Here is a 20,993-nt window from a genome sequence, read left to right on the forward strand (position 1 = left end):
AACCAAACCACCGAAAAGCACCAGCGGCGCCCCTGCACTGTCCGCAGACGCCCCCAACACACGCCACCACGCCACACTGCGCCGGGAGGCGTCGGGGAGGGGGCAGCCGCGCCGGCCGGCTGCTCGGCAGGGAGCCGGTGGGCGCCGGGCGCGCTGCCAGGCCCAACCGGGCCGCCCCGCGGGGGCCGCCGCCCCTCACCACGTGGTGGTGGTAGCAGCGGGGTCCGGGGCGCCTTTCCCAGCTGGAGAAACCGGGAGCAGCCGGGGAGGAGGAGGCGGAGGAGACGACGGCGGCGGCGGAGGAGGAGCGGGGCGGGCGGGCGGGAGGGAGGGGGTTGGGGGGAGGGGTGGGGGGGTGGGGAGAGACCCGGCGGCGGCGACAGGGCGAGGAGCAGAGCGCGGTGCCAGGGGGGGTGGGGGCACCGGTGCCCGTCTGGGGAGGGAGCAGGCGGAGGGGGTAAGCTGAGATTACAAGCAGGAACCGGCGGCAGCTGTGAGTCCCTGGCCGGGGCTAGGGCGGAGGAGGGGAGCGGCGCCCGTGCGGGGGTCGCGGGGGTCGCGGGGTAGGCCGGAGGAGGGGGTGGGAGGTTGGCAGCCAATTTACACTGGGTGACTGAGAGGGTTAAGGGTCCGGCGTCGGCCTCCCGCAGTCCCCGGGCCCGGTCCGCCACCGCGCGTCAGGCCGTGCCGCCTCCGGAGCCCCTTGCCCGGCCCGGGGAGAGCAGCCTGGGGGCCTAGGCTCAGGGTTCAGCCAGCAGCGGAGGAGGGGGCTGTGTGGTTTCAGCCCCCGAGAGGGGAGGGGCGACCATTTCTGTCGGCCGAGCTGAAGGGGTTTAAAGGGCGACTCTTAAAGGGGCCGCAGAAGGGGCCCGGGCCGGCAGAGGTACCCCCTCCCCAGTCGCCTTCTCTCGCCTTGCGACTGTTCCGGGAGGAGAATGAAGAGAAAGGAGGCAAGGGTCGGGCGACCCGGGGAAGCGAATCCGCAAGTGGGGGTAGGCCCGAGATGACAGCAAGGGTCGGGGGGGCGGTGGTGAGCGCCGGCGAGCTGAGTAGGGGGAGGGGATGGCGTGGGCAGGACAGGGTTAAAGGTGGGGCCAGCCCTACAAACACACGCACACACTCCTTACTCAGACCCAGTCACACGCGTTTCTCTGGCACTTAGATGAGGCTGGGGGTGGGGGTCTTGGGGCCTGCGCCCGAGCTTATGCACCCCAAGCTCCTGCAGCGCAGCTTGAGGAGGTCGGACACCCTACTATCTTAACTCGTGCCTCAGCGCCGAGCCCCCTCGCCTAGGCGCACACACGCTCCAGCGCGCGCACACACCTCGGACATTCCCATAGTGCCTCACGTGACACACGGCCCGAACGTGCCCACCCGTTCCACACGCTCACGCACGCGTGCTCACACGCGCGCACACACACAGCTTCCCAACTCCGTGCCGACCCCCACCCTCCGCCCCGCAAAGGCATTCATTGACTGTGACACACCTACACTCATTCACAGACACACACTCCCCCCACATGCCAGCCACAGACACACATTCATAAACAGGGCTGGGAGAAGTACACACGCACCCCCTCGCTGCCTACTCTTCGGGAGCCCTGAGTCATTCCTGCCCCCTCCCTGGGCTCCCCATTTCCCTGTGTGCAAGCATACTGGGACAGGCTAGGGTCATTCTTAGCGTCCCTCTTCCTCTGAGACCCCTTGCCCAGTTTGCTCCCTCTGACACTCAGCCAAGGACTTCCTGTAGGTCCCAGGTCAGGGGCCCAGATAGCTTGGACGGTTGCCCCAGCCCCGGTGCAACCGGAGAGGCACTTCCTTTTCCTGAACTCTGGGATCCTGCGGGAGGAAGCGGGGAAGTTGGGCGGGGACCTGCGAGGCCCGGCTGACTGGTGGGACTGGCCCTCCAGAAGCACTGGGCTTCCTTAGGGAGGGGCCTGGTGGTGCCATGGACCTGGAATGAGGACTTTTGTGGCTGGCAAGGTACTTGGGAAAGGGGAAGTCTAGGGTGGAGATGGGGCTGAGTAGTGAACCGTGTGCCCCTGCTGGAAAGGCAGATCCTCCCATTCACAGGTCTCCCTGGATTCTGGAAGGAGCCCTTCTCTGCTGCTGACCTGCCTTTCTTATCTCTGCTTATCAACTGTCTTCCCCCCACCCCACCGTCCTCCAGTCTTCCCCTGGTTCCAGCTCCTTCTCCCAAAGGCAGCAGCAGGAGAATAGGACTTACTCTTTTGGCAAAGGGCTGTGGAAGTCCCTTGTTCTGCTGAAAGCTTCCAGGCTCCTTCTCAGTGGGCCATAGGGTGCTTCAGACCAGGGATCTGGGGACAAGCTCCAAGTGGCTCTCTTCATGTTGTTTTTGCTCTCCCAGGAGGCCCAGTGTGGGCCGTGGCCCTTATCATGGAATCCATGTTTGAAGATGACATTAGCATCCTAACCCAGGAGGCCCTGGGGCCCAGTGAGGTGTGGCTGGATGGTCCTGGAGACCCTTCGCTGGGGGGTGACATGTGCTCCGCCTCCCACTTTGCCCTCATCACAGCCTATGGAGACATCAAAGAGCGGCTAGGGGGCCTAGAGAGGGAGAATGCTACTCTGCGTCGACGGCTTAAAGTCTACGAGATCAAGGTCAGAAACTGAAGATGAAGGGGGTGTAGTAGGAACTGGGGGTCCAGCATTGATTCCAGAGATCCAGAAGGGGGGGTCAGAATGCACTGTTGGGAACTGGAGGGTCTTCCCTAATCAGTGTGGCTGCTTTGGATTTGAACTTTTGAGTGCTCAGCTGCTAATTTGGAGGGATCAGATTTGCAGTTACAGATCCCACTAGAGAGGGGAGGGAAAGATGGGGACTCTGAGGCAGGTTGGTGAGGCTGAGGCATGGGCTAGGAGCCAGGTGCCATTTCTCCTGAGGACTGCCCTCCCACAGTACCCGCTGATCAGTGACTTTGGAGAAGAGCATGGCTTCTCTCTATATGAAATCAAGGATGGCTCCCTGCTGGAGGTGGAGAAGGTCAGTCTGCAACAACAGCTCAACCAGTTCCAGCATGAGGTGAGCACTTGTCATCCCAGCCAGCCCAGCTCCCTGAGTTTCCTGCCATGATCTGGTCTGTTTCTGATACTGCCTCTTCCTGATCTCCACCCTAGCCTCTGGCTGTCAGCTCCATTTTTTCTCAGTACTGGCATTTGAACTCAGGGCCTTATGCTTGCTAGACAGCCGCTATATCACTTGAACCACTCTGCCAGCCCTTTTTTTGTGTTGGGTATTTTTGAGATAGGGTCTTGCTTTCATTTTACCCAGATGGCCTCATACTGCAATCCCCCTAATCTCCACCTCCTGAATAGCTAGGATTATAGGCATGAGCCACGGTGCCAGCCCTTCAGCTTCTTTAATCAGAGATGGCCATGGTCTTCCCTAAACCAGCTACAGTTACTCCTCCCCATTCGTGGGATGCTGGAAGTGGGTGTGGGGAGGTGTGGGAGCTCCTCTTCCCAAACTCAAGCATGTGCCTGACTGGTTTGCCCCTCTGGGTCCATCCAGTTGCAGAAGAACAAGGAGCAGGAAGAACAGCTTGGGGAGATGATCCAGGCTTATGAGAAACTCTGTGTGGAGAAGAATGACTTGGAGATGGAGCTGGGGGAGATGGTGAGACCCAGGGAGTGGGGCAGCTGTAGTATGTACCTGGTGTTCTGTGTGTAATTCAGTGTCTCAACTTTCAGTCTTGTGAGTGCCTGTGACCCCACCCTGTTTGTGGTGTGCACCTTGCTTGTAGATGTGTATCTGTAAGTGCCTGCTTGGCCTTGCCAGTGAGACCATATGTTGTGGGGTGATTCTGTACACCTGGCATGCAGTGACCCTGTGGGATACAGTGGGTCGGTGTATATGTTTAGCTCTCACACTGGGTGCACCCTGTGCCAGTAGCACTGTGCTGGGGTTGGGGGTGAGGCAGAGGTGATCAGGAGTGTCTGTGACTGTTGGGATAGGTCTCGGTATATGTGTAATCAGAATGGGCATGTGTGTGAACACGTGTGTGTGAGCAGGTGTGTGCAGTTGTTAGAACCAGGATACATGGCCCTGCCAACTCCTAGCTTTTGACCTTGGTCAAATCACTTAACTTTCCATCTCTCCGCTAAAAAAGTGGGGCACATAACAACCTCACTAAGCTGTGGTGAAGGTAACAGGGCGTTCGTGTAAAAGTACTTTGCTTATATGGCACTTACTATGTGTCAGGCACCATTCTTACCTTTTTTACACATACTCTTTACAGCCTTTATAACAATCAGAAGAGGTAGGCACAGTACTGTTATCTCCATGTTGCAAGAGGTTGAGGAAGCACAGAAGTGGTTAAATCACATGGGCAAATGGAAGTTACATGCTCCTAAGGGAGTGGCAGTGGCTGGACACAGGGCTGAGTGTTTTTATGAATGGTCCTGTGTGTTAATGACAGAGAAGAGGTATTTGCTGTGACCTTGCCAGGGGCAGTTGCCAGAAACATCTGCATTGCAGGTGCTAGGAGAGGAGGCCTCACACTCGTGGTCACTTGGAGTGTGAGCATGGGATGTTCCAGAAGCCTCTATTCTAGTTTGGGGAGTAATGACTATCCAGAATGGAGGAGTCCTGCATTTGGGGAGTCCACAGGGGTTCCCCTGGCCTTATGTAGACCCTCAAACTTCTGCCTCCCCCTGCAGCGGGCCCTGGTGGAGACCCACCTGCGGCAGATTTGTGGCTTGGAGCAACAATTGAAGCAGCAGCAAGGGCTCCGGGACACAGCCTTCCCCAGCCTGAGTCCCCCTCCTGCCCCTGCCCCGCCCTGTGCTGACCTGGACCTGCACTACCTGGCACTGAGAGGGGGAACTGCCTTGGGTCACGGTGAGATCAGTGACCCCCAATCTCCCTATCCGCAAGTCCCCAAACCTAACCCTCATTTCATCACCCCTGGACACCTTTACCTTATCTAAAACCCCATTACAGTATCTTCAGTTTGTCCAATAATCACCTTATCCTACCCTTACCAACTGTTCCCTCTCCTCAGCTGCTGGTGCTGCTGTGCGCTTTTGAACTCAGTCATTCTCTGTGCCTGGCAACCCCATTGCAATCTGTAGGTGTGTCAGCAGAGGGCGCCCCCACACAGAGTACCTGTCTCAGGTTGTGATTAGGACAGGCCTGTGAGGATGTTCTAGACGACTCTGACCTGGGATACCCTCCAGAGGCCATCTCATTTTTGACTTGGCCTCCAGCAAGATCAGCAGCAGCAGTCAGCCCATCCTTTCTCACTGTCTTGTAATGGCATCTCTCATCTTCCAGTGCTTGTTCTTCTGGCTTCTTTTGGTCCCTCATGCTAAGTTCCCCACCTGTTTCACTTTGTGTGGATCTGGGAGTCAGTGAAGGCATCTGGATGCAGCCTGACAATTTCCTGTCCCCTGACAACAGGCTGGCCTGGCCCCACGCCAAGTGTGAGTGAGCTGGAGCGGAGACGACTAGAAGAGGCCCTGGAGGCTGCCCAGGGGGAGGCTCGGGGGGCTCAGCTCCGGGAGGAGCAGCTCCAGGCTGAATGTGAGCGGCTGCAGGGGGAGTTGAAGCAGCTGCAGGAGACCAGGGCCCAGGTAAAAGTGGGGAGTAGCCCTGAGAGGTCCAGGAGCACAGACGGAATAGCAAGAACAAGATCTAGGCAAGGATGATTCTGAGTTGTAACCTCTTCATCTTTACTCTTAGGATCTGATCTCCAACCAGTCTGAGCGGGACATGGCGTGGGTGAAGAGAGTTGGGGATGATCAGTAAGTCATGTCTGTAACCCTCGCCCTCTTAACCTCTTAACTAGTGGGGAGGTGATCCCATGTCTCCCTTAATTTGTTTTCCACCCTCTGTGTTATTTGGGTGACCTCTCTTCCAGGCTTCAGGGGTGTGGCGTCTGGGGTGCTTGTTCTGCCTCATCACAGGAAGAAGGGGGTTTTGGAATGTTCAGCTTCTGGGGCTCCCTGTGCTTCCTCTAGGACCAAGCCCATCTCTTTTTGAGGTGTCAGGCTGGGAGAGAAACAGGCTGGTGCAGGAAGTAGGATGGGAGCCATGCTGGTAGGGAGCCTGCCAATAGGGCCTCTGGGGGAGTGCTGGGTAGAAAGGGCTGGATAAACAATGCAGCGGCAGTAGAATCTGGTACCTTTCACATCTACACCCGAACTCATCCTCTCCTGCTTTCTGAGAAATAGAGCTCAAACCTCCTTCCGCCTAAGTCCTCTCCCCTGAGATGAGGCAAGTAGCATAAACTCCCTATGTTCATTGGAGGGGAAGACTAAGGTGTAGAGGGGGCAGAAACTAACTCTATCACACAGCATACCCAGCTCTAGGACCCCTGGGGTCCTCCTTCCCAATAAGCGTCCTCCCCATTTTCCCAGCTTCTAGCCAACTGGAAATGCCCCTCACCTTCCTCCCCACCCTGGGGTGAGGGCCTGGGTGGAGCTGTGATAGCTGGGAAGGTGAGAACCCAGTTTGTGAGACTATTGGGAGGGACCCCTCAGGCTGCGGAGGCTTTGCAGAGAGGGTCCACCCTAGATTGTGGCTAGAGCTCTGTGCCCATTTTGCCCATATGTTCAGATTTGGAGGACATACAGACACATGTGTTCTAGAATCTTAGCTTGCCCTAGAAGTCATGCTGAAGGCCCCCTGTGGATCGGTGAGTCTAACCCCCTCATCAGACCAACAGTGAAGACTCCCCCAATTGGTGGAACTGTGAGGCAAGACTGACAGAGCTAGACTGTAACCGTCTAGGCTTTTGAGTCCCAGGGACCTTTCCTGACTTGTGGAGTGGCTTTGCTTTACTTTTACTTTACTTCTCTATACCCCAGGTTTCCTTCCTGGGTGCAGGAGTCAGTCATTGCTGAGAAATGTAAGAGGAAAGTAAGGTCAATCATGGGGAGGGGCAGAGAGGGACAGTGGATCCCCAGGGGCCAGAGCCTCAAGTGCTGAGAGAGCCCACCCCACAAGGTACTCTAGAGGTCCTGTGATCTGCACTGTTCATTCCGGCCAGAGCAACCCCTCCCTACTGCCCCAAGACACCTGCCCCACCAGGCCTTTCAGCCAGAGGTAGCTGGCCCTGCTCAGGACTCAGGCCTGAGCCAATCCTACCATACACCTTTGGTTCCTGCTCTCCTTGCCTGTGGTTGCCTATGCCTAGTCCCCATGTCCGCAGTCAGCCAGGTCTTGCCTGCCTAGCCACATACTCCCCTTCAGGGAGCTGGATAGCCCCAGCTTGGCAGAAGTTTGTTATCAGAGGAAATCTTCACTCCCCCAGTAGTTTTATTTTCTTATAAACTCAGCCCCTTTTGGTAATAGGTGCTTCCCAAGGGCTCCTTCCCATCCTCCCACCTGAGGAACCTCAGTTACCTGCTCTCAGCTCTTTTTCTGCCAGTCCCTTCTTCCTTTTGCATCTGCAGATCTTGTGGGCTAGTGAGAATTTTACATTCTAGGAGTGGAATGCTGGGCTGGATTATCCAGGTAGGGGGGTAGGGGGTGTGAAAGCCGAAGGGGATGCAGTTCTTTCATATTATGAAAGTTGCTTCAGCTTGGACACATGGTGAGCTAGTTTGACTGTGAGAATCCTCACCATTAAAATTTTGTCTTTATAATGGTCTTGCCCCTCCAAACCCCTTTCTGGTTCTGTCTGAATTGAAGGAACAGGCAGTCCCAGGTTTCCCAGGCCCTTGATTCCCAGCCCAACCCATGAGTACTAGTTATCATCATTCCTTTGCGAACAGGCACCCAGACCTGACCAGATCAAACTGCCACCCTCCAAATCTGACCTTAGGACAAGAGTTCCCTTTTGTTAGCCCAGGTCCTCTTGACCAAAGCCTAGGAGGGTAATTGCTCCAGAGGTAGAACCTGTAAGAATATACTCATGGGCCAAAGGCGATGAGGGAAATGGGAGTGGAGCCCACTGTGTTCCTAAGAATACACAAGGAGACAACGACTCCCAGTAGAGTCCCAGCCAAAGTTAGAGGTGCAGGACCAGTGGCCCCCTCCCCTCTGGGCTTGTGGGTTCCTCAGTGGGAGTGAGAGAGGGTGGCCAGTGCTGGGGGATGGCGGAGGTGCATTGCTTGAGGGAGATGATGGCTCTGAGGAGGTAGGGGCTCCATAAGGAGAATGAGGGCTCAGGGAGGGAGAGGCCTCATTGGTGTGAGGGCCCAGTGAGAAGGGGCTCTGTATGGGTGATGAGAGGAAAACCATAGACTATAGGCCTTTCTTTTTTCCCAACGTGGGGGGCTCAGTGTTGCAGTCTGGGCCCTTTTCCGCCCACCCCTCCCACCCCCCTCTCTCCGCCCACAAGCCTCTGCGTGGGCTGTGGTTAGTGGTGGGGAAGTGTGAACTCGGAGAGAGAGGATGGAAACTCTGCACGGAGGTCAAGGGCAGTGTGGGGTGGGTCAGGACGGAAGTCGGAGACCCCCGCATACCCTGAACTTAGCCTCGTGCCCCAGAACCAGCGGGCCCAGGGCCTCCCCCTTCACGCTTCTCACCCTCCCTACTTCCTTTCTTTCAAGTCTCCTTCAGCCTGGGCACCCCATGCACCCAGAATTAACCTCTGAGCACTTGCAACCTCTGGGCTGGGCTCCCCGAGGGTGGGAGAGACTCTCAAACTGGTAGGCTTTGAACCCATCTTCTGGTTCAATTCTGTGCCCACCAGCCAGACCAAGAGAGCTCTCACTGTGCCGGTTCCCTGATGGGAAACTCCACATCCTCCCCTCCTTCCTAAACCAAGTCTTAAGCTTATGTCTTAAAAAAAAATCTCAAAATGAGCTTCCCCATTTCCCCACCTATCTCCCACGCACTCCCTGGCTTCTTTTTCTACGCAGCATACTAGGCCTGGTGATGTACCAGCAAGATCTCATTTCATTCCCATAAACATGAGGTACCCAGAAATTAAGTAACCTGAGAAGGGCAATGTAGAGAGCAGGTAGCTCCCCAGCAGGTGGGGCAATGGGACTCAGGGTATTTTCCTATTTGGGTTCTTCTGCAGGTAGGAGGCCCTTTTAAGAGGGGCAACCATGTGATTTGTTGACCAAATCATATCACTTTTGAAAGTGAAAGGGGCACTATTAATAATTGTGCTGGGGCAGCTAGTGTGAACCTGGATAGTTCTGAACAAAATGGGGCCCCTGGTTCCTACCACACTGTGAGCTGCTCAGTTCTGCTGCATCTGGGGAGGCTTCAAGACACAGTGGACATCGATTCTATTGGAAGCCTGGCAGGAGCTACCATAAAGAGCTAGGCTCTGGGGACCACAAGTCATAGCTGGTGAGGAGAGTGAAGGCTCAAGGCGCCGGAAAGGAAGTGGTGGAGCACTGGCTTGTTGCAAGCAACTTCCTCCTCCCCCCGCCCGCAACCTCAAGTCCGCTCCACGGCCCGGTGCCTATAGTCCCCTCCCTGAGGGTCGGGCGGGCGGGAAGACTGATGCAGGGTGTGCCTGTGGGTGGTGGAAAGTTTGGCCCCTAAATTCCCCCATGGGTGAAGTGGCTGGGGGAGCAGGAGGCAGCTGTGGATGAGGATGGAATGACTGGGAATGCTGGATTTCTGTTTTCTTCCCAATTCTGAATCAGATGATTCTGCCCACATGATAACTGTAGTACTGATCCCAGTCCCAATCTTTTTTTCTTTTTTTTTTTTGTTGGTACTGGGGTTTGTGCTTGCTAGTCAGTCACTCTTATCACTTGAGCCACACCTCTAGCCCCCTCAGTCCCAGTCTTTAATACTAAGCCCATCCCTGATTCTAACCTTATCCCTAATCTTGACCCCCCAACTATGCCCACAATCTTGGCCACAGAAGAATTTCCAACCCCATGCCTAGTTTGACCCTGACCCCAGCTTTCATCATGACTTCAGACCTATCTCCAGTTCTAATCCCATCATCTGGGCGCCACCCTGAATTTTGGTTCCACTGCATCCTTTCTGCTTCAGTGCAGCACAGAGCATACAGGAGCCTGTGTGGCTCAGCAGCTGGTTTGAGATAGAAAGAAGCCCAGAAGGGGATACACAGGGCTCTAACCTTCCTGATCACCATTGCTTTATCAGTAACAGTGAAGATGATTGCTTCCAGAAGACTTTTTGAGACCCCTGTATTATTTGTGGAAAGAATGAATGAAAGGTGGAATGATTTGCAGTCTAGGGTGTCATTTGCACCTCACCTCCTCTGAAGGTGCCAGCCTAGTGGACAGAGGTGCCAAGAGCAAGTGTTTTAATCTCTGCTCTATGCCACCACTGGTCTGTGACCTTGCGCTAGCTTATAATCACTCTGATCTTCCACTTCCATGTATGTTTAGCACCTTGTCCCCTCCCTGGGTAGGGGTGGCGGTTTTTAAGGCTCCCAGGCTACTTCCAAGATCCCCAACCTCCTCCTTTTTCCCTTCTGCTACCTTCACTTCTCTACACTTTGCTAATTGTTTGGGAGGTATATGGATAGTGGTCAGTAGCCTGGACTTTGGAGTCCTGCAAGCTGGAACTGTCATCACAGCAGCTCAACTACTTCTGGGCGTTTGGACTTTAGTCAAGTGATTTCTGTGCACCTTAGTTTTCTCATCTGTAAAATGGATAATGGTGGCAGTGGTGACAATGGTAGCAATGTTGGAAAGTTGTTGTGAAGACAAATGAAGTTCCTAGCATACAGTGCCTGGTCTGTGATTAGCACTCATACAGATCATGTACCATGCTTTTCTCCCTAAGTCCCTCTCAGGTTCTGACAGACTGTCTTTTTTCCCTGTAATCTAAGTATCTAGTACCGTTCACCTGAACCTTTCTTCCCAAAGTCATGATGGTGCAAAAGTGCTCAGGTGTGGCCAGGAAACAGTGTAGTTAGGTGCATGTGTGCAGCTCTTGGTTGTGTTGTAAAGCTGAAATTTTTTTCCACTGAATTGGCAGTGTTTATCAGTGAGTCATTTGGGCGGTTAGCATATTCAGCGGCCTCATGTGTATGCCCAGTGAAAGGACAGGTCCCATCGGGCCATGGGTTGTTAGGAGGTCAGATTGTACTTTTCCAGGGTCTTAAGATCTGCTTGAGCCACAACTCCAGTCCATTTTGTTCTGGTTATTTTGGAGACAGGGATCTAGTAAACTATTTGCCCCAGCTGGCCTTAAACCATGATCCTCCCGATCTCTGCCTCCCAGGTAACTAGGATTACAGCATGAGCCACCAGCACCCGGGTTAAGTGGTCTTTGTGAGAGTGGACTGGGACTTGGAGAACAGGGACAGGCTCTGCCTTCTCTAGGCCCCCAGTGTCAGCTGGGAGAGGGGCTGGGCATTCTAGGCTAGGGACTTCCTCCTTCCATTTCTTGTGGCCCTGTCCGTGTTACTGTGAAGAGGGTGCCAAGAGCCAGGCTGTGGAAACTAGGGTGACACCTGAAAAGGGAGGAAGGGAAGCAGAAGAGATGGGGCCTGGGAACTGAGTATGGCAGGTGAGATCTCCCAGGCAGGGTGTGAAGGCAACGACCTGTATCTGTCGTCAGAGATACAGCAGGGAAGGTGGATGGGAAAAGCAACCGCAGCTGTGTAACACTACATTAGTGCCCTGTCCAGAGATCCTGCTGTTCCCCTCTCCTGAGTGGATTGCACAGTTCTGCCCTTAGGTTGCCCTCAGTTTGAAGTGGGAGGCCAGCCTAGTGGAGTCCCCAGTTTGATGTGGGACACACATGAACCTTTCATTCTGATAGGAAGATGCCATTTCTTCCCACAGATCCATGAGATAAAGTGGGGGTGAGGGGAGCACAGGATACATTTAGCAAACATGGGGACCTCTATGCAGTGGAATCACAACTACAGGACCTTGGAGAGGCTTCCTAGGATTCCTCCCTCAGAAGATGGGTGGTGAGGACTTGCCTTCCCCGAGTGGACTTGCCAAATACAACACTTTGGTCCAATTGAATTATAAGTGGTTTTGTTGTAGGAGGGGCTGTTTCCCCCACCCTCCACCCCTCAGCTGTGCCCCAGCCAGTGGGCCAGAGTGAAGGATGGCAGTCATCTGCAGTCTCACCTGGGCTTCTTCTGTGCTTGAAGTCCTAATCTCATTGCTTCCCCTCCTGTGGGGTCACGCACACACACCCCTTTCGTCACACTCATCAGACTGGTCTCAACCCTCCCCATAGCCCCTTCTGTCTATGTATATCTTCCTTCATGAGTCCACTGCCCTGGGTGGAGCTCCACCTGGAGTGATATCTGCTACTTCCCTCCAGCTCTGACTCTGACTTCCAAAGTTCTGAAGTTGGGAAAGTAAGGATAGCCAAGGAAACCCAAATCCCTGCTTTTAGCTCCCAGGCTTTGTCCAAGCCCAGAACTGAGGTGACGGTAGGTCCCAAGACTGTGGCCAAGCCTCCTCTGAGGTCAGAAGGGCTCCTGGAGGGTGGCTGGGTATGGTGGCACACAGCTATAATCCCATTTAATCAGGAGGCAGAGTTAGGAGGATCTCTGTTTGAGGTAAAAAGTTTAGCAAGATTATATCTCAGGCTGGAGGTGTGGCTCAAGCCTCAGTACTGGCCTAGCAAGTGTGAAGTCCTGAGTTCAAATCTGAAACCAATAACAAAAAAAGACCCTATTTCAAAAAACAAGCCAGGCCTGGTAGTATACACTTGTGGTCCCAGCTACTTGAAATTCCTGGTGGGTGGGAAGGGGGGGTGTGTGTATTAGCAAGACCCTATCTAAAAAAAACAAACTAAAACCAAAAGGAGGGGCTAGTAGAGTGGCTCAAGTGGTAGAGCACCTGCCTACCTAGCAAGTATAAGGGCTTGAGTTCAACCCCTAGTACCATTAAGAAAAAAAGAAAAGAAAAAAGAGGGCTTCTGGAGGCTGACAGGGCACCGTGAGAGAAAGCAGAGGGGCAGGGCTGGTGTAATAACCTTCCATGGTTCTAGGTTCAGAGGGACCCAGAGAGAAAGGAAGACAAGATGTGGTGAGGTCCCTTGCTAAACCTAGTTCCAGCTCCATGAGGGTGTGTGCTCAGGAGCAGATAGCAGGAAGTGAGGAAGAAGAGGGAAGAAGAAAGAGGAACAACCGATGGAGAGGCTCAATTCATTATTCACTTACTTGAACTTCTGGATACCAGAGACTGGGTCCAGGGTCTGGACAAGGTGTGGGAAGGTGAATATAATGATGTAATCCCTGCCCTCAAGGAACTCCCAATAAAATTCCAGAAGAAGGTAGCCTTTGAGAAGTGCTCAGTTTGGATGGCCTCCCCTGCAGGTGTGTAGTGCATAGCAGCTGCTCACAAAGTTCTGATTGTAAAGGGCTAGGTAGAATTGTACAGTAAGAGGGCCTGGGAAGTGTAAGGCTGAAAAGAGCCCCAGAGGCAACTTTGAGGTCAAGGCAAGATCAGTGGGCTGGAAAGGGGCCAACTCAGGGTTAAGTTTATCTGTTGGTGTCTGCTAGCCAGAGGCTGTCCTCTCTTACGAATGGGCTCATCATAGGTAGGCAGTAGTCTCCAACCTTTTCAAAGATAAGGGTTCTTTTCATGGACCCCTCCCCCACAGCACATGGATTGTAATACTTGTAGTACATACTACAAGCAAGCTCTGAGAAAATTTGAAATGACAAAAGTACAGCTTTTTGATGAGTCTGTTTTGTCATCACAGCTTCTGCACAGATTAGGAAAACATTCACACATACCTGTATCAGCTGTGTTCAGGCCACAGATGGGGATTCAGGGACCCTTGGAATCTCTCTGCTCCCTGTCCCTTTAGCCCCAAGAACCTCTGTCCCAGCCCCAGGAATGGTTCTTTCTAACCAGAGTGAGGCTCCCTGGAGGAAGTTGCCTTTGATGTGGACTTTAGGGGCAGAAAGGATTCCTGAAGTTGGGGTAAGAGGGTCTTGGGGGTGGGGGCAGATGCAGGACAGAACCGGTTCTTCCTGGTAGCTGGGGCTGTAGAGCTCTCTCCTCTTCCCCACTCCCTGCTTTCTGCCCTCAGGGTGAACTTGGCGCTGGCCTACACCGAACTGACCGAGGAGCTGGGCCGCCTTCGGGAGTTGAGTTCCTTGCAGGGGAGGATCTTGAGGACCTTGTTGCAGGAACAGGCCCGCAGTGGAGGTAAGAAGACCCCCCATAGGGCCAACAGTGGAGGGAGGGAGGGTTGCCATGACAACCATTCTGCGTCCTAGGCACCACCGTCCACTTTCTTGCATGGAGAGTGGGTGGGCATTGGTCCACCGTTTCAGATGTCTTCCTCAGCACCTTCGTTCCCCTCATCCCACCCATCCTGCTTTCTCTTCCAGGTCAGAGGCACTCGCCGCTGTCGCAGCGCCACTCCCCATCCCCCCAGTGCCCCTCGCCCTCCCCGCCTACCCGAGTTGTGCCTCCGTGCGCCCCTTGCCAGTCCCCGGTCCCGCAGCGCCGCTCTCCTGTGCCCCCGTGCCCCTCGCCCCAGCAGCGCCGCTCGCCGGCCTCGCCCTCCTGCCCGTCGCCCGTCCCGCAGCGCCGCTCGCCGGTGCCGCCCCCGTGCCAGTCGCCCAGCCCACAGCGACGGTCACCGGTGCCCCCCAGCTGTCAGGCCCCGCAACCCCGGCCGCCGCCACCGCCGCCGCCCGGGGAAAGGACGCTGGCCGAGCGCGCCTATGCCAAACCGCCCAGTCATCATGTGAAGGCCGGCTTCCAGGGCCGCCGCAGCTACTCGGAGCTTGCGGAGGGCGCGGCCTACGCCGGCGCCTCCCCAGCCTGGCTGCAGGCCGAGGCGGCCACGCTCCCCAAGCCTCGCGCCTACGGCAGCGAGCTCTATGGTCCCGGTAGGCCGCTCAGCCCGCGGCGCGCCTTCGAGGGCATCCGGCTGCGTTTTGAGAAGCAGCCATCGGAGGAGGAGGAGTGGGCGGTGCCCGCCAGCCCGCCCAGCCCTGAAACGGGCACCATCCGCTGCGCCTCTTTCTGTGCGGGCTTCCCCATCCCGGAGTCGCCAGCAGCCACCACCTACGTCCACGCCGAGCACGCACAGTCCTGGCCATCCATCAACGTGAGTGGGCACCGCACGTGCTGCGACGTACCTTCCAACCCCGAACCTTGAGATGCAGAGCGCTATCCTTCATTTGGGGAACCTCTTCCCCCATGCATGTTCACGTCCAAACCGTTCACCCGATAGGCAGGTCTCTGTGCCTTGGACTACTGGCCGTAGCATAGGTCCCTTCACCTCCCTCTCCCATAGTTCCTTCTTCGCTGGAATTGGGCCTGCTTCATTAAGGCTCTATTACTATGCTTAAGGGTATGGTCCTCATTAGAGAGACAGCCCTGATTAGATTCCGATTCCACTATTTAGTATCTGGGGGAACCTAGAACAAGTTATCCTCTCCAATCCTCAATTTCTCATCTGCAAAACAGGGACAATGATTTTATCAGTTACATAGAGGGTCCTTAGAAGGAAGCAGTAGGCCTAAATCACTCTGCAGGGTGCTTACCTTAAGTATTGGCTGTTCCTTGGAGTGGGGATGCCCCAGGATGCTGTGCATGGACCCCATGGGACAGACCTACCTGCCTGTCTTATTAACTGCCTCCAGGCCTCAGAGCCCCTGTCTTTTTGTTTGTCCTGGAAGACATTCCATCTCAGGGATTTGTCATTTCACTGAAATAATGAATTTCCTGAACGTCAGAGCTAGCCTTTGCCACCTGAAAGGACCAAAATATATTCCAAAACCAGACAGAACATTATTTGGGGGTTGTACATTGTTTGGGATTGTCCAGTGCTTTGAGTTATCTGGGAGCTATATCTTAGTTATTCTGGGGGCATCTTGGCTCCTCTCATTGCTACAGGTACCTAGGCAGGCTGAGCAGTGTACTCACACATCTCCTGGGGACCTATGCCTTGGACAAAGGAGTAGATGCTGAGCTGGTGAAGGGGAGGATGGTGCTGGAGAATGGGTGTCAGACTCCTGCAGCATGCTCAGGCCTCCTTGTCCTGGATCCTGGAAAAGGGAAAGCTGGAATGTGGGGACCATAAGTGACTTTCTTCTCTCCCCACAGCTGCTGATGGAGACGGTGGGCTCCGACATCCGAAGTTGCCCCCTCTGCCAGCTGGGATTCCCTGTTGGGTACCCAGATGATGCCCTCATCAAACACATTGACTCCCACCTGGAGAACAGCAAGATCTAGGGCACCTCCCCCCAACTGGCTGTTTCTCTGCCCTTTCTCATCATCCCCAAAACTCACTGAATGCTGCATGAATCTCGTGGGGGGCCCCTGCCCCTTGCGGTCCCCAGATACCTCCACTAGCTACTGAGTCAACGTGTGTGCCATCTTCCCTGGTCCAGGCACCACTCAGCTCTGACTCTTCCTGGGAGGTCAGACAAGGCTTCCCCCATCTTCCTGGTTTCACTGGGGAGGTGGGGAATTGCACTGGGGCAGGGAGGGGCATACCCCCAAGGCCTCTGCCTCTGCCTTTCTGTTCTTAAACAGGGTGGGATCCAAGAAGGTGCCTAGTGCTTGGGCCTGGGGAAGGAGGGCATCAGGTGACTCCAGGAGCTCCAGAGCCCCTCCCCAAATGTCTTTCTTTCCTAGGCTGTGCTCTTCTGGAGAGCACCTCCTGGTGGGGGTCCCAGAGCCTGCCATGCACACTGATGCCAGGCCCTCCATCCCATGGCCAGCTTAGGGCTCCTGGCATTGGAGATAGAAAGCATCCTATTTCCTGCTGATCCCTACAGGCCAGCCCTGTTCTCCTCTTCTGCCCACCCTGGGGATCGGGGAGGGTGAAAGAGGAGAGGGAGGACCCTGCAGGCCTGAGAGGGTCCAGCTTAAAGAGGCTGCATTGGAGCTAGGGGTCATGTGCAATCACCTTCATGTCAGGGGACTGTCTGCTAGCCTCCCAGGCCCCAGTCCTGAATCTGAGACACGAATGGTCAAAGGCAGATGCCCGCAACCTCCCTACTAGAGCCCCTGTGTGACTCAGCCTGTTTGCTGGGTGGGTGTCATTAGCCCCTGCCTCCCAGCCAAGAACCTGAGAATGGGCCCAGGGTGCTGTGGAGATCAACTTCAAAAGAGCTAACCCCCTTCCCTATCCCCCCATGTTCCCCCTGTGAAATCTACCTCAGAGTTGTCCCCTCAGAAGGACTGGTGAGCAGGAGGCCAGGGCCCCAGGCTGAGGTGGGGAGCCTCCTGCACAGGAGCCTGCTACCCATGATGAATCCACCCCTCCACTGCAAGCCTCCCCCAGGCCTCAGTCCCGGGCCAGCTGTCGTGGACACTAATGTTAGCGCATGTACATACTGATCCAAATCTTCCAGGCCCCTCCCTTAACTTCTTCCCCCTCAGTACAGAGGGGTGAAGGGGCGGGGAAGGGACCAAGGACTCCAGAGACATATGTTGTCGTACCCTGAGTGTTCCCGAGGGAGGGGACATGGGGAAGGGGTTCTGGAGAGGGGAGAGGAGGGGGGACCCTATGCTCTCTGAAAGTTGAAAGTCCAAATAAAATTTACCTGTTCCATCTGCGCTCAGCCTGTGTCTCCGTGGCTGGGGCTCAGAAGCAGATCTTGAAAATTGTCTCAGGAAACCACAGCCATGGGAGGGTGGGCCCTGGCAAGTAGGGGACACATGGAGCATCCTAATTCAGTGACTCAGTTGGTGTAGATATGCTGGTGGCCACAGGTGGCTTGTGACATGGTGTTCATTTAGAACAGGTGTGAAACAGCCACCAGCCCCAAGCGGGTGCAGGGGTTCTTGAACATTCCTTCCTACCACACCTGGCCATAGAGGATCTAAAGCTCTGTGGTTCCTTTATCAGCTCCGTCTCTGCAAATAACTTCCGCAAGCCAGGAGCCAGGCTGGAGTGCACAGAGGAAGAACGTCAGTGTTCCATGTCCTCGTGGGTCTGAGGGTGGGGAGGAGCCAGACTCCAGGCTGCCTCAAACACCCCACACCTGGGAGGTCAGAGCTGGGTCCTGAACTCATGACTTTTGCCCCAGCTGCTGTGCCTTCTATCTGCAAAATTGGCCCAAGCTACTTATTCCTCAACTCTAGGTGCCTTTCATTTCCACATGGCCCTTTTGGACTAACCGTTGACTTAAAAGGGGGGCTTGGGGATGTTGCTCAGAGGCCTAGGCTTCACAAGGCCCTGATTTAATCCCCTAGCACTACAAAAAAAAAAAAAGACGAGGCAATTGTTCATTGATGACCTGAGGTTGTTCGGTTCTAGATCCAGAGCACATGCCCTCCCTGTCTGTGCCAAGGTCCAGCCTCCCCAGTTCCTTTGTTGCAATAAACAACCACTGTCTGCAGCCAAGACCTGCCTGAGTGCCAGAAAAGGTAGGATCAGCCATTCCTATGTGCCATGGCTCACAGCTGTGGGAAAGAAAGTTCTGGAGTGTCTGGTGCATGGGTGTTCAGTGCTCTCTGCAATTCCCATGGTCAGTTCCCATGGAAGGAAGCAGCAGGTAGGTTTCTGGATCTCTCCTAGACCTCTAGAAGCAGGTGCTAGTGCAGTATCAAGGACAAGGGGGTGGTCTAGGGACATGCAAGGTAAAAAGTCCTTGAGGAAAGGGGTAAAGGATGGCCTGGGGGTGGCCCAGGTAAACCAAGCATGGTCCTTGAACATGCCAGATGTCCTGCTGCCTGGATGTTCCCTCTGTCATCAGGGTGAGGGGAGCATGGGAATTGAAGTACAGAATCTGGCAGCTTGTCTCCCTGATTTCTAGGGACCTGGAAAGACTCAGGTGCAGGGCAGAACATGGCTAGGGGCTGGAAGGGAAGGCAGGGAAGGGAGAAAAACTAGTGTCCCCAGTCATAGCTTTTCATCTAATGCCCCTGAAGGAAGAGGATGTGAGGGTGGAAGAGTGGGGCGGGGGGGTGGGGAGAGGGGTCGCGTTGGGGAGTCCTAGTGACACTCATCTTTCCCTCCTCCCTCAAGCAGAACTTGATCAGATAGGACTTGCTGATCATGACTCTCTGGAAGTAGGAATAGAGCACAAAGGGTCAAGAGAACGGTGCGGGGAGGTGGTAAGGAATCCACATCTCTAGGCTTCTAGAATGGGGAAGAGGGTGGGACAAGGCTGGAAAAGACACACCTAGGGGATCCACTCAGTCTTCCCAGCACAGACCCAAAGCCAGACAATGGCAGGGATGAGGGATGACAACTTCCCAGAGACCAAGCCATCCACAGGCATATCCCCAGATATTAAATTGAATTCCATACCAGCATGTAACATCCTCTCCAGCCCTGGCCCTTCTCCTCCAGGGTTTCCCCAGTCAGAGCTACTAGGCCATGGAGACCCCTGCCCCTGTCCTAGGTCTCTGTGTGGGCTGTGTCAGGTGATGGCCGAGGAAGGTGCCAGCTCTTTAAGAAGCTGATCGCTAACAAAAGGAGGGGTGATGTGGCTGAGTGAGCTGTGTTAATGAGAAACACCTTACCCAGCTGATTAGGACTGCTGAAGAAGAACAAAGGGGTGGAGTTTTACTTGGTGACATCTTCATAGGGTAGGGGGAACAGGACAGCATCCAGAGTCCCATCTCTCCCTCAGCAAGGACAAGAACAGAACAACTTTGGTGACCACAGGAAGAACTGGGGTCACAAGAGAGAATGAAACATCAAGGGCTAAGAGGGGGTCCTCAAAGGAGGGGTGGGGCAAGGTGACTGGGGCCAAAGCCAGATTGCTAAACCTTCTAGCACCCTGCCCCTCTTCCTGCCCTTCCTCCACTTTCTCAACTGTGACTCCAGCGTGTCCAGCGTGCTCTGGGCTACTCCCTCTGGTTGACCAACTACCTTTGAGATCTAACCTCCATCTGGAGAGTGCTGTGAGCTGTACATTCAGAAGACTCTAGTCTGTGCCCTGCCCATGCACAGCCTGGGAGGGAGGCACTGGTTTGAGGCAATGGTCTGTGGCATTCACCAGGTACACAGATGCTATATGGCTCTATGTTCATGACCTGGGGAGGCCTTGCAGGGCTGAGGGCAGGAAGGCACTGAGGCAGGGGAGGCCTGGAAGCCCACTTTGTCTATACCTGCCCTGTGTTTATGGCAAAGGCAGATGCCCCTGAGAACCCAGTCCCAACCCACAGCTTCAGCCACCCTTCATGCCACTTCAGTCAAGGGCAGGGTCACCAGGCACATCTCACAGATGTTCCAGTCAGTTTGCTGTGTGAGTGTGGGCATGGAGGGGAAGGCGGGGAGGGGCTGGGGGACAGGATGGGTGTCGGCCAGCACCTCCAACACCTCCTAATTTGCATTACCACTGACACCCTTCTTGACCAAGAAAATGGAGCCAGAAATAACAAGGGTTCCCTTGGGGGGGGGGGTTACTTCGAGGGGCTATTTCCCTGCCTCCAACACTCACACGGTGCTGGGGGCAGGAGGTCAGCCCCACAGCTGGCCCCAGGTAGGGGAAGTGCGCCCACTGTTTCTCATCAAACCGCAGACTGGGTAGACACCTCATTCCAGCTTTTCACTGTCCTCATCCCTGCCACTGGGCTATCCCATTGCTTCTCCTGAACCTACTCCACCCCACCCTCTATGGGAGCCCTCTCCCTGAAGCAACTCCTGCTGCTGTGATGACTCCAGCCCTTCCCAGCTGGAAAATTGTCTCTGCCACATTCTTCAGTCTAAAGCCTGCTTCCATCATCAAATTGAGCACTTCCCAGGGCCAGGGCCCCAACTTCCCCTGTCAATCCAGGAGCAGCCCTAGGGAACATTCTACATGAGAACTAGTTCAAGTAAAGGCAGGAGAACTTGTGATTAGATTCTAGAAATAAATAGCAAGAGGTAAATCAGAGTCCAATATGAGACTCTGGCCCTTAGGGCTATATAGTGGGAGCAAAGAGGGACTTTGCCACCCCAGGGGGCTCCCAGCTCAGTTAGAGACACCTGGTCCACCTTTACTTGGAGGAGGTTCCCAAATGTTCTCTCCTTCATGAGATCCTTGGAGAAAAGGATCAGGACTGACTATCAGTTTCAATAGTTATCCCTGCAGTGCTAGAGATCAAACCCAGGGCCTTGTGGATGCTAAGCAAGTGTTCTACCACAGAGCTACATCCCCAGCCCAAGTTGGACATTTTCATCTCTTGCCCCTGTTACT

General features: G+C 54.8%; 1 protein-coding gene and 1 long non-coding RNA gene across 4 annotated transcripts; one reads left to right on the plus strand and one right to left on the minus strand.

Moving 5' to 3' along the window:
* The first annotated feature begins 360 nt into the window (after positions 1-360).
* Tbkbp1 (TBK1 binding protein 1) lies at positions 361-17,417 on the plus strand. Of its 3 annotated transcripts, none has more exons than XM_020159196.2 (10): positions 361-493; positions 2,369-2,622; positions 2,921-3,043; positions 3,533-3,637; positions 4,681-4,861; positions 5,423-5,595; positions 5,705-5,766; positions 13,925-14,043; positions 14,229-14,956; positions 15,958-17,417. In XM_020159196.2, the coding sequence occupies exons 2-10, from the start codon at positions 2,398-2,400 to the stop codon at positions 16,084-16,086; spliced, it is 1,845 nt and encodes a 614-aa protein (XP_020014785.1). In that variant the 5' UTR covers positions 361-493; positions 2,369-2,397; the 3' UTR covers positions 16,087-17,417. The 3 variants fall into 3 exon arrangements, with proteins under 3 accessions (XP_020014785.1, XP_020014786.1, XP_020014784.1); XM_020159197.2 differs by lacking the exon at positions 361-493 and adding an exon at positions 553-992; XM_020159195.2 differs by lacking the exon at positions 361-493 and adding an exon at positions 1,014-1,983.
* Positions 15,605-19,263, minus strand: LOC141413745 (uncharacterized). Its single transcript, XR_012438610.1, has 3 exons — positions 19,118-19,263; positions 17,406-17,502; positions 15,605-15,899 (listed from the first exon to the last, which is right to left on the minus strand). It is a non-coding gene; the product is annotated as an uncharacterized lncRNA (long non-coding RNA).
* Between the last annotated feature and the right edge of the window lie 1,730 nt (positions 19,264-20,993).

This window comes from Castor canadensis, chromosome 11 (assembly GCF_047511655.1).
Source record: "Castor canadensis chromosome 11, mCasCan1.hap1v2, whole genome shotgun sequence".
Lineage (NCBI taxonomy): Eukaryota > Metazoa > Chordata > Mammalia > Rodentia > Castoridae > Castor > Castor canadensis.

Coding starts and splice junctions, on each gene's coding strand:
- Tbkbp1 (XM_020159196.2), top strand. CDS start 2,398: ATGGAATCCATGTTTGAAGATGACATTAGCATCCTAACCCAGGAGGCC. Junction 2,623..2,920: donor TTAAAGTCTACGAGATCAAG/GTCAGAAACTGA, acceptor GCCCTCCCACAG/TACCCGCTGATCAGTGACTT. Junction 3,044..3,532: donor TCAACCAGTTCCAGCATGAG/GTGAGCACTTGT, acceptor GGGTCCATCCAG/TTGCAGAAGAACAAGGAGCA.